Genomic DNA, 13,305 nt, shown 5'->3' with positions numbered 1-13,305 from the left:
CTTTTATTTTTAATTTAAAGCCTTCCATGGTTTCCTGTTACCTGTAGGTCAAGACTCTGTGTAATTAGCCTAACATTTAAGCCCCATCTCTATCATTGCTACCTGTCTCCAGCTCTATCCCACACCTCTGGCCCCAACAAGTGCCCATGTCCCAGTATCCCTATATCTGAGTTTCTAGAGTACAGCTTTAACCTAACAGTATCTTTCACAGCCAAATTCTGTACCCATGCTCTTGATCTCATCTGGTCCCTTTCTCTTCCTATGCCCCTTTGTACAGATTCCTGCAGCCTCCCTATCCTGTTCAGCAAAGCTGCTCGGTGATCTTGCTTTTCACAGCTACTGCCTCATGCCCATTTTCTCTTTGGTCACTGACCTTCGCCATATCTATCCTTCATCCTTACCCCGTTCCCTTCCCAGTCAGCCCTCAGTCCAATGTAGATAGGCTTCTTTCTACACTGCACTACTAAAGCTGCCTCCCTGGAGGTCACCAATGCGCCGCCCACGGTGCCATCCTGAGTTTGGATGGCTTCCTTCTCTTTCTGCCCTCCCCCTCTCACCACCATGGAGCCATCAAGATAATCTTTCTAAAATATTGTGACGTGCAAGGTCACTTATTACACTTAGTCTACAGAATAAAAACTACTCAAACTTCCTAATCCAGCCCCAACTTGCCGTTCCGGTCATTCTCTTGCCCATAGCCCCACCAAGAATAACATGCTCAGGCCATACAGGAAAACCACCCACATTCCCTGAATATTCTACACGCTGGCAAGCTTTCATGCCTTTATTCAAACTGCTCCCCCATAGGGTCTACTCTTCTCTCTACCAAAATTCTACCTGTCCTTCAAAGATGAATTTGATTATCACTTTCCCCACATAACTCTCCCCCCTCATACCAGAACCTTTCACTCTCTTCGTTGTGCCCTATTGAACTTTGTTTATTACTACTATTATCACTCCCACCACCTTACAGTACAGTAAATGATCTCAATGCCTGTTGGCTCCATTGGATTATGAGCCTTCTAAGACCAGGAACTGCATGTTATTCAGACCTCATCCTGTCAAACCTTCAGGGCCTCATACATCATAGGCATTCAGTAAATACTTGCTGAGTTTCATTGAATCAAGGTAGCCCCAAACAACACCCACAACCCCAAACACAATGCCCATTATTTCTCTAAATGGGCTCATGGCTCAGAATTTAATCAATCTAAATACTGTAAAAATCATAAAATTTTCAGAGAAAAATCTTATACTGCTGCAGATGTTTCCACATGTGGACATGCCCTCGGGTTATTACTTTTTGTTTCTCAAACTTCAAGTTGTCTTGCAAAACATCTCCAGAGACTAGCTCCCCCTCCAGGTGTGTCAGTTGATCCTGAAGAGTCTCCAACTTCTTTTCTGCTAGTTGGGCCCTCTGTAGAGTTTTCTGGTGCAACCCAGTCTCCTCTTCCAACTGTTCAACAAGATTAGATATTTGGGCTTCAAGCTGGGAGACCATCTGGAAATGAAGAGAACAGGGCCAAGCCTTGTTTTTGATGCAACAAAGTGTTAAAATCTAGTACTCAGCCCAAGCAGCATAACTATTTATAACATCAACTTCCAGACCCTTTGTAAAAATTAAATTTCAAATGAGTAATTGATAGCTGGATTTGGCTGTCCTTGAAATAAACCTAGATTTATGACAATAAAATATTTTAGATCAGTGTTTTTAATCTTTACAAAATTTCTTAGGTTAATTATTGAAAAAACTTATGGATGGCATTTACTTACCTCCAAAACTGTTACTAATTTAGATATTTGAAAGCTTAGTTGCAGAAAAAAGTTAAGAAAAACATACTTGAACAAATTTGCAAAATGTCAGTCCCGAGAGAAACTCTTCTGCAACATATATTTGATTAAAGATTATACAGTGAGTTCATCTTGATAAATAACTTAGAGCCTCATGGAAAGAAAATTCAAGTGCAGATACATATTTGTTTAAGCATTTTTTCCAACTCTCCATTAATTATTGGAATTAATTACCCATTCATTATCTTGCCCTAATCTTCAGTGATACTGGCTGCATATGCTGTTTAGTTATATAGCAATGTTACCATTTCTCATCATTTGAGATATCACAATCCTTACAGGATGACTCTGATGACTACGTCCTCTTTTATGGCACAAAACTCTTGCCTCTCTAATAAAAGCCCCAAGGCTCACAAATCCCATAACCTGTCCAATGTTCCCCATTCCTTTCCTGAAGTTCTTCTCTTTATCCTGAACTTCCCCTTAAATCCAGCAGCAAAAGTTTACTGAAAGCCTCAGAGATGCTTTGAGAATGTGCAAATCAGCTCCACTGAAGCCAGTGTTTCTAAAATGTTGAATTTATTAAAAGCACCAAGTTTGGGCTGATGAGAACATTTAGACACCAAGAAGTCTTTCAAAGAATCAATAAGCTTTTCCTTTCTTCTTTTTTTTTTTTCCCATAGTATCCTCTGTTAACATATCAGGGATCTCAGGACTATGGGTGTAAAGATAGGGTTGAGAATACACAAAGAATACATAGCTCAGATTTTTAAACAGAAAAAGCATTGAAGGAAAACAAGCAGCTCGTCTTCTGGAAGTCAAGTCATAATACCCTAAAAAAGTTCATTCCCTTCCCAAGGACAAATCTTGACTGATTTCCCTGGAGAGGCCAATCCTCGCCCTAAGATTAAACCAAATAGATACAAAATACAACTCTGAACTGAAGAGTGAGCTGCTGAGGTCACTTAAGGACCAGTGTCTCCTGGACATAAACAACTCTTTTCCAATTATTATTTCAAGCCATAGTGTCCACTTAGGAAATCTATAAAATTAGTCATCAGGTGCCAGGAACATAACACCAATTCCATTCTCCTTCCTTCTTGTCAGTGTATGTGACCAGTGCTGCTACCTGGCTAACCTTGGAGACTGAGAAAACTAGAAACTCCAAACAGACACTCTCCGGATGCCCCTGTAATCAGTGGTTAGTTCTAGACAATGAAATAACCGGGGAAGTTCACTGAGGGCTTCTGGGAAAGAGCTGCTTTGGTAGAGGAACAGGCTCTGACCAACCGTGCCCTACTGGCCAACACACACCTCGTGTTCTTTGGGGCATTGCGCTGACACCCCTTGGCCCCCACTGAGCCTGATACGTGCCCAAAGAAGAACAAGAAAAAGAACTACCCAGGTAAATGTTCAGGAGCTTGTGTTAATTGATCTTTAATTTATGAAATGACATAGAAATCTATCGTGGTCTTGTCCTCCCTACATATCATTGGTTCTCATCCAGATGGTTCGCCAGTTATTTATGCCTCAAAATCCTAAACTAAAACCGAAAAATGTTGCAACTTTCTGTCATTGTGCAAGAAGCCAATATTTCGTAAACACCTGCTACAGCTGTCCTGAAATTTCAAGGCTAAATAACATCTAAGGGGCTCATTTCGAATTCCCAGGAACCCAGCAGCAGAACACTCATCTAAGACAATGATTCTTAATCAGGGATGACTTTTGCCCCCCAGAGGATTTACGGCAATGTCTGGCTACATTTTTGGTTGTTACCAAAGAGGAGAAGGGCACCACTGGCACCACTGTCGGGAAGAGACCAGGGAGTCTGCTAAACATTCTACGATGCACTGGACGGCCCCCGCCGTGCAGAATTATCTTGTCCAAAATGTCAATCGTGCCAAGGTTGAGAAAAGCAACTCTAAGATGCAGGAATGCTTTTGAAAAGAAAATTCAATTTTGCCATGAGCTGAAGAGCAAGGAGCAAATAGAAGTGACTTCCTGAAAAAGTGTGGGTGGTGTCCTGAATTCCCCTGAGAATTCTGAATGCAGGAAATGGAAAATGGATAGCGAGGGGGTAAATACGAAATGCAATGTTCAGTGCGTAGGAGTCGACGTTAAGTGGAGAGCTTGCCGGGCCAAGCCTCAACATGCCACTGGCCTTGGTGTGGTTATTACTCAACTGTGGACTGTGTACAGCCATGGGTGCTAGCAGGAGGGTGCAGCTTTGCTTCACAAACAGGTTCATCAATTTGTAAAGCTCCTATTCTTCAGAAACATTTCTAAGACAATATATGAAATCCATTTTCTCCTGATTTTACTTGAAGATGAATCACAGAAGGCGCCAGCTATATGCTTGATTTCAGGCTTTTAAATAGGGAGAGCAGCAATTGAGAAAAATTACAGGGTACGAAAGACAGACAAAGGCACTAAAAAGACTGTGAATCGTTCTAATTTTTATGGAGAGCCAGGAAAGGCATATCCAGCTTAACCAATTTACATCATTTTGCTTGAGAAAATAAACATACCTATCACACTGACAATTATATGCCAGGTTTCCCATGCTGCAATTAAGATAGTTTTAAGAAAATACTAGGAAAAATAGAAGGGGGGAGCAATCAAGTAAAATGGCAAAGAACCATTAGCTATTGAAGTGCATCTATTAACATTCAACGTAAATAATTTAATAAAAGTTTTCTCAATCCTGTGAATAATTTCCTTCCCCAGTCGTGGACGTCCATGCATCCTGAATCATGCAGTCAGGTTTGCTCTCAGATACCCAGACGTTCCACAGGATGAAGGCCAGTCAACAAGTTCTCCCTGCACTTCAGACCCACAAAGAGGACCCTGCACTTAGACAAATGGGCCACAAGGGTTGCCCCTAGAACATACAGGAATTGTGGAGAGTTTTTTAAAGGAAATTTAAAGTTTTTGATCATTAAGGAAAATTTACAAATTTAGCCTTGACCTCTGGTTAGCAATCACCCCGAGTTTTTTAGTGACATCAAAATATGGAAAGATATATTTTCTCCCTTAGTGCAAGCATGAAATCAATAGAAGAAATAGTTTGTAGTAGAATTATACATAGAATTCGGATATTATCTACTTGAAAACCTCGCTAATTAGGAATTCAATCATTTGGAATTGATAATAATTTAAAGAGAGTCTGGACTGAAGTTGGACTGCAAAGCAATACCTAATAGAAAAAGGAAATGACTCACAGTATAATCAAGATAACAAAATGAAACACTCTTCCATTATAGATGTAAGTTAAACCATTTTTCTCCACTTATTAAACAAGTCCCCTAAACAAATACTCTAGGCTGCAAAGCATTATGAACAATGAAGGAGGAGAGAGGGTAAGAGAAGCTACGGGGGTAGGAGAAGCTACAGTAGCAGTTGCTATTTGCCAGGCAGTGTGTTAAGGACTTTATAACCATGTTTTCATTTAGTGCTCACAATAAACAGTAAGTAACCTTGCAAAGCAGATACTGTTACAGGTATAGAAACCTTTATATGCAATTTCAAAATCCAGAAAGCTCTGCAAACTGACAGGTTTGTTGTTTTTGTTTTCGGTAATTTATTTGCTGACAAAACCTAACCTGACCTGAATCACTCTGGCAGCAAACCCTGACCCAAAATGACGTGAACTTATTTACAGTCTTCATTTATCCCCCTTAGCTTTGTTACTCACAGGTTCTGCTGCAGAACCACGACTTGAGGTTGATTACGGGGAGGGCTGTACAGAACAGCTTTCTGAATAAACTTTCCAGAACATGGCACTGCCTTTCTAAAGCCTGCAAAATTTCGAATTCTAAAGCAAACCTACTTGGAAAGGTTTCCAACAAAGGATTGTAGACCTGAGTTACCTATCACCTTAAGGCAGATGAGGAAACAAAATCTCAAAGGCTGCAAGCTCAGTAGATGGGCTGAATTGTGTTCCGCAAAAAAAAATGCTCAAGTCCTAACACCTGGTTGTCAATGTAATCCTATTTGATTACATTGGATCTTTATGGATCCAATGTATAGGATCTTTAAAGATGTTAATGGTCAAGTGGAGGCCAAACTGAAATGGGCCCTCATCCGGTATGACAGGAGTCCTGACAAGTGGAGGAAATTTGGACACAAGAGGAGGAGACAGACAGGAGATTGCTGGCCAAGTGACAGAGGCAGAGTCTGAGCTATGGGTTGCTGGCAACATCCACCACAACACTAGAGAAGCAAGGTGGCCCTGCTGACACCCCTATTCAGATTTCTGGCCTCCAGATCTGTACGACAATAAATCTCTGTTGTTTCAAGCCACCTGGTTTGTGGTATTGTGTTACAGCTGCCCAAGGAAACCAAGACTCGGGAACCCATCCAAGGTCACACAGCAAGAAAGTCTCAGAGGCTGGATTCAGCGCCCTGCCCCACGCTGTTGCTCAGTAACTCCTTAGTCTTCAGGAGGTGCTCTATACAATTGAAAGTAATAAACCATACTGAAATCATATCTTTAACTAAGTCAGATAATCCCATATTGAATTTGCTTAAATGAATAAGATGGGACAGTTCTTAAGAAGCTTACAAGCAGCCATCCCCACTCACCCTTTTCCTGCTCTCTTCCTGGTTGCCCATTTCTCGAATCTTTTCCAAAATGCTGTCCTCCATGGACCCGATCGTGCTCAGGCTTCCCCTAAGGAGGCCTGCGATCTTCTCCCGGAAGGAGGAGTGCTGGCTCTGGGAGACCACAGCTCGCTGCACACTGGCCTTCTGACTCTGCTCCAGCTCGGAAAAGCTTTTCTTCAGGTGGCTCAGCTCCTGCTTCTGAGCCTCCCAGACCCTCTGGCCGGCAAGCAGCCTTTCTTGGAAGGTCTTAACTTCCCTTTCAAGACTTTCTTTTGCCTCTACAGCCATGAGCAAGTCCTGAAATAATCACATGAAGTAAAAACAATCATTTGCATTTGCTGTAGTCATTCATTTCCCTTGCTTAGCAAGGGCTTCACAGACTTAAGGTTAAATTTCTTGTTGCATTTTTAACTCTGAGTTCCCTGTTGTCTCTTCATAATGTTATTAAACATAAAGGCTAAATCTATAAAATTGAGGTATCTCAAAAAAGAGAGGGTATATAACATTTGACTAAAAAAAAAAGGAAAATTTGACATATAGGCCTTTTCTATGTGGACCTCTGGAAAGAGTTAATGAAAACAAATCAGTGGGTAATGTACTCATAGATTCAATCTATATATAGATTGATTTTACAGAACTATCTGTTCCTAAGCTGTCATATACACAGAAATTGATTATAAATTAATAGTAAACTTTTGGACCCCTAACTATATGCTAAAAATTATTGGAATAAAGATAACTTCTTAATACTACTTCTAGAAATAGAATAGCAGTCTCATAAAATATCATCGCATGAAAGAAAACCAGTTGTTTCTTCCAATATTCGTTGACTTTTTCTGCCCTTGATTCATGAAGACAGCTCTCATACAGATAGAACCTGGAGAAAAGAGACAGAAATAACTAGCCATTTGGCAGGTAGGAGGAGCAAATGTAGAAGGAGATTAAGTTCCATCCCTAGAAGAATAATTATAAAGAGTACAAAATGCATGATGAGATTAAGGAAAATAATGAAGGACATAAGAAAAACTAACTCTACCCCTACTTCTATTTACCATAATCTGCAATGTCTTGAAAGGACAAAAAAAGGTACATATTTAAAATCCATTTTTAAAAAAAATCATTTGTTGATATCAGGTTCCAAAATACATGATTTAGAGAGAAGGGACAGTAAAATGATCGGGACTGCCATTCCAAGATGCGAGTGATCAGAGAAGTCTTCTACACTACACAGGGACGATCCTGAACATAAAAGTGGAGAAATTGAAATGGAGAGAATGGGGTGAGTGTGTTCAGCCATGACCCCACTGTGGGTAGGCAGCAGTGCACAGGGAAGGGCAGGTCCAAAGGAGTGAACAGTCCCTCCACCTCACTCTAGCCTACCCCCGAAGCTAGCTTGGGAGATCTCCCCACGCAGCTCCACAGCTGGGCGTTTCCATGGGGAACCTGGAAGCGTGCCCAGCAGCCTGCCATGACCAGCTGCCCTGCCAGGCACCACCAACAGCCACTCCACCCTGGGCCAAGACAGCCGTCCCACCATGCGCAGGGACCAGCCCCCTGCCGCTCGCGGGGACCAGCCACCAGGCATTTCCAGTGTGGCTGTGGCCAAGGGCAGTCAAAATATTTAGCCCCACAGTCCAAGGCCATCCCAAGTGGGAGCCTGGGATCAGCAGACCCATCAGGTCCATAAGCAGAGTGTCCACTGAGGTGCACACTGTCCACTCCCCCGGCCCCAGGGTCAGTGGCTCTCGGTGAGTGCACTGAGACCAGAGACCCTGACTGGAATTACACTGGGTTTCCACCACACTCAACCACTGCTGCAGTTGGGGAGAAAAGAAGCCGGAGAAGAAGATGTGCCTCAAGAATTCAATCTGCTGGAACAAAGCAGAAAGTGCAGTCTGGCAAACTGCCTATTTGCCTAGCTTTTAATAGACTCTCAGATAGAAGGGGAATTACTGACAAACCAAGTCCAAAAGGGACCTTCAGCACAAATCCAAATACAAAACCTTAAGACAAGTGGAGGAAAACAACTTACAAAATGACCTTTTCAAGATAATCTAATGCCCCAAATGCAACAGAAAATCTCAAAGCACATGAAGATTCAGGCAGATATGGCCCAGCCAAATGACCAAATTAAAACATTGGTGGGGACACAAAATTTGGAACAATAATCAAGAATGTTCCCAATGACATAAAGGAGATCAAGAAGATACTGGAAGACCATAAAGAACAATTTGAAAGAATAAATAGAAAAATAGCATATCTCATAGAGATGAAAGATACTGTAGACCAAATTAAAAGTATACTAAAGACACACAACAACAGATTTGAAGAGGTGGAAAGAGAATAAGCGAGCCACAAGACAGGACAACTGAACTCAAGTGCACAAAAGAACAAATGGCAAGAAAGATAAAAAGTGGAATTGGATTTCAGGGAAATGGTGGACAACATGAAGCAGAAGAGTGGTGTCCCAGAAGGAGAAGAGAAGAGTAAAGGGCTTGGGAGGTTAGTTGAAGAGATAATAGGGGGAAACTTCCTAACCCTTATAAACCCTTATAAAAGACACAGATGTGCAGATCAAGGAATCCCAATGAACTCCAAATATAATTAATCCAAATACACCTACCCCAAGACACATATAATCAAACTGTCAAATGCTGAAGAGAAGCAGAAAGTCCTGAAAGCAGCAGGAGAAAAGTGATTTACTACATGCAAGGGAAACCACGTAAGACTGAATTTGGACTACTCAACAGGCACCCTGGAGGCGAGAAGGCAGTGGTATGACATATTTACGATCCTGAATGATAAAGACTTCCAGCCAAGAATTCTTATCCAGGTATGTCATCCTTCAAATTTAAGGGCGAGATTAAAATCTTCTCAGACAAACAAAGGCCAAGAGAATTTGCCAATAAGAGACCTGTCCCACCACAAATACTAAAGGGAGTTCTGCCAGCTGCAAAAAAAAAAAAAAAAGACAGGAGAGGGAGGCCTGGAGGAGGGCATAGAACTGAAGAGCACCAGTAAGGGTAACTTAAAGGATAAAAAGAGAAAGAGGAAAAAGAATATATAGATCTGACAAATAAAAACTAAAGGATAAGATGGTAAACTCAAGAACTATTTTTATGGTAATAACTTTGAATGTTAATGGGTTAAACTTACCAATTAAAGGATACAGATTGACAGGATAGATTTTTTGTAATGATCCACCTATATGCTACCTATAAGAAACTCATCTTAGACCCAAGGATACAAATAGATTGAAAGTGAAAGGATAGAACAAGATGTTCAATACAAGCTGTAACCAAAAGAAAGCAGAAGTAGCTATACCAATATTAGATAAAATAGACTTTAAGATGTCATAGATACAAGAAAGGGCACTACACATTAATAAAAGAGATAATTCACCAAGAAGAGATAACAATCATAAATGTTTATGCTCCCAATCAAGGAGTTACACGAGGCAAATATTGGTAAAACTGAAAGAAGCAAAAGACATTTCAACAAAATATGTGATTTATATCAAGAAGGATTAAGCAGTTAGCTAACCAGAACTGCTATTATATAGCTGTCTAGTTAACTCAGGGGGGAGAAAGCCTTTTTATTAAAATAATACATCAAGGGTTAAAAGTACTAAAAAAAGACAATATTTTTGAATTACAGATTTTGAATATGCATCTCAACTAGCTGGTGACATTTCAGACTGATAATTAAAATGCAACCATGCCCGTGCATCAGAGCTGGGCTTTAAAAGGAATTCACCTCCACCAACAGCTTGGAGGCAGGAAAATTGTTAGCTGAGACACTATTTTTTTATGGAAAAGAGCATATCTTTCTTTCTTATGGTGATTTTTTTTTTTAATCCAGGAAGTCTCAGGCATCATTTGAAAGAAAAAGAATACAGTGGATGGGTAGTTAGAGATGCCTGCCCTTTCCAGGAGATGTAATGACTAAACTAATTATAGAACCTATTTTGTAAAGTGCCTACTTTTCAAGGTCCTTGCAACGGCTCCTTTCCCCTTCTTAAACTAATCCTCTCTCCAGAGAAACTCCACCACTGCTGCTGCTAATTAAATTACGGTGCTTATGAAGGTAAAGAGTCAAGGGCACTTTATTACAAATATAATGTTTCAGATGGTGATACAATAGCTGCCCGATTATAGGAACCAGTATCAGCATCGATGATAATAAACTGGGCGCATGTTTCACTTAGAAACTACAATCCAGTGTGTGGTTAGAAAATTGAAATCATAAATTAGATGGCATAGGGAGGAAATTCAATCTTGCTCATCCTAAATTTCAGAAACGATAGAGAATATTATATGTTAACTTGTATATCAAAAGAAAAATCCTAATGCAAAAGGGGGAAATTTTCCCCATCAATAGAGTGATTTTTTTTTAACATAATATTTATAAAAAGCTCTCAGGATACTCAGAAATACATCAGATGCTTGAGTATTATGGACTTCCTGCTAGTTTGGAGTAGACTAATTAAATGGCAGTTTACACAGGATGATTAATAAACACAATTAAAATGTTTCAGCTCTCTGAATCATTATATTGATATTTCTTTTGGTCTCCAGTGTCTTGGAGCAGCTAAAAGAAAAAATGAAAAACTGTGGAACTGTAACCCATAACAAAATTTAAAATCTGTTCTATAACTACTTGTTAAAAAACACTTGAAAATGTATTGCTTTTTTGTATATATGTTATATTTCGCAATAAAAAAAATATTTCAGCTATCCTTGCAGTATCCTCAAAGCATCATATTGTCACTTAACTGTCTTATGGACAAGCTCCAAATAATCATCTCTAACAAATTCAAAGCCCCCCTTTATTGACTTAGCCACAAATACTTATATCTAGTAAAATTTAGAATATTCGATTCTAGTCATTGAATACAGTGATCCGTTGTTATCAGTTCACATTTCCTTTGTGAACACTTTTAACCCCAGTAAACGATAAGCTGGTTCTCAAATGAAATGCAAGACTCTCGAGCCAGTGACAAGGCTTTGGGGCTGCACATCCCTGGTGCCCTGGGTAAGTGCTTCAGGGGCACAGGGAACTGATCTGCTAGAAACAGATGTCACCCGACTACCACCAAGAGCCAGTGACTGCAAGGCAGGCCCATCACACAGCTATATCAAGGAGGCCCTGAAGCACCCAGAGCAAAGCAGCGTGACATTGGCATCTGCAGGGGGGATCCGGGGCTGCTGTCAGACCACACTGACACACAGAGCAGAAAACAAGGAGCGCGCTCCGAGCAAAACCCAGGCTGACCTCCACGGAGGAAATCCTATCTGCGAAAGAGGGCAGGCCCTACAGATAGGAACCGGATCACTTCAAAAATGTATTTCAATGAATAAAGCGTTATATTAAGTCCTACCTAATGCAACAAATGAATACCCCTTCGTCATTGCTTTTAACAAACATATTTATAAGTCGTAGGATTAAGGCATTCAATTCACTTCCCAACTAAATGCATGATTCTGCATTTAGTAATCAAACCATTCAAAGCTTTGTGTTTGTAAAACACAGTTGATTCATATCATGCTATTGCTAACCACTATATGTATTTGGATGGGTATGAGATCAAGTTACCTCTTAAAAATATGACTTGTGATAGTCATGGTGGAGAAACTCTAGCTTAAGCTTAATTCATCTGTCCTTAGATAAACTTTTATAAAATTAAAACTCAGTTGGTTACCTCTACCTCCTGCAGTTAAAATGAGCTAGTAAGCTCCGAAGTTCCTCCAACAGGCACCTGCCTTGCTGGTGGAAGTGTGAATAGGTCTAATTTTGGTAGAAATATCTACCAAAATGTAATGTGCACATATCCTTTGACCCTGCGGCTACACCCCTAAAAATCTATCTGTACGACAGATTACTAAATATAGAAAATGAGGCATGCGCAAAGTTACTCAACTGCAATACAGTAACAAAAGATGAGTTATCAGGTAACTATTCATTAATGTGGTATTAACACCATGAAATACTATGGAGTCTTCAAGAGCTATGAAGGAGTTTTTATGTACTAATATAAAAGACTCCCTAAGATACAGTCAGTGAAAAAAAGCAACACTTTTGAACAATGTGTCTAGTATAGAACAATTTGTATCTATATCAAAAGAAAATACCTCTAGAAAGACAAACAAGCAACTGCTAAGACTGGGCATCTCTAGAGAAGGGAGCTATAGTTCAAGAAATGGAAGGAAGAGGTGATTAAATAGTGGCAACGAGAAAAGCGTGCAGGGTTTTTGGGTTCATTTAAAGGGCTAAATGAGAAAACATACCCATGTACATCATTTTAGGCTGCATTAGTAGAAGTAAAGTATCTAGAATAAGGGAGGTGAATCCTGCTGTATTCCCTTTGAATCAGACCAAACCTGAAGTTTGGCATTCAGTTCTGGGAATCAAACTTTAATTTAGATAAAAATCTACTGGAACAGTGATATTTAAAACGTGATCTATATACTAGCTCACCTCTGCAATTGTTTGTTCCCAGTCCCAACAAGATGAGTTCAGGAATTAAGGGTAGGAGTTCACTAATTCTTGTAGCAATCTGACATTGATGCAACAGTGGGCTTGATTTTTGAACAAAGTATGGATCAGTTCAGGTTTTAGTGAAGCCATGTGGTAAGTGGCATGGGGTGTAAGCTGCGTACTCACTGTACACAGTAAGGATGCATTACAACGTGTGAATATTTAAAGTTAGTTTGAAACTATGATCAAAATAGAAAAGTGTATAAAATCCAAAATCTATTTCTTGCATCAGAAGATAACTTAAACATAACTATATTTTTATACAATAAGTTGATAGAGCTTGCTGATGGAGAATTGAAAATAGATTTTGAATATACAACATCATTTCATGTGGCATAAAGATTACAAATAAATGCCTCAAGCTTGCTGAAA

At 40.0% G+C, this 13,305-nt stretch overlaps 1 protein-coding gene across 1 annotated transcript in view; it reads right to left on the bottom strand.

The window, feature by feature from the left end:
* The window catches only part of CCDC170 (coiled-coil domain containing 170), a 101,596-nt gene that overhangs the window by 36,188 nt on the left and 52,103 nt on the right, over window positions 1-13,305 (bottom strand). The window contains exons 6-7 of the mRNA XM_077149283.1: window positions 6,376-6,693; window positions 1,301-1,501 (exon numbers count right to left, since the gene is read on the bottom strand). Of these exons, the coding sequence (XP_077005398.1) occupies window positions 1,301-1,501; window positions 6,376-6,693 (519 nt within the window). The remainder of the gene's footprint in view (window positions 1-1,300; window positions 1,502-6,375; window positions 6,694-13,305) is intronic.

This window comes from Tamandua tetradactyla, chromosome 2 (assembly GCF_023851605.1).
Source record: "Tamandua tetradactyla isolate mTamTet1 chromosome 2, mTamTet1.pri, whole genome shotgun sequence".
In the NCBI taxonomy this organism is placed as follows: Eukaryota; Metazoa; Chordata; class Mammalia; order Pilosa; family Myrmecophagidae; genus Tamandua; species Tamandua tetradactyla.
This window is presented reverse-complemented; position numbering and strand designations above follow the sequence as displayed.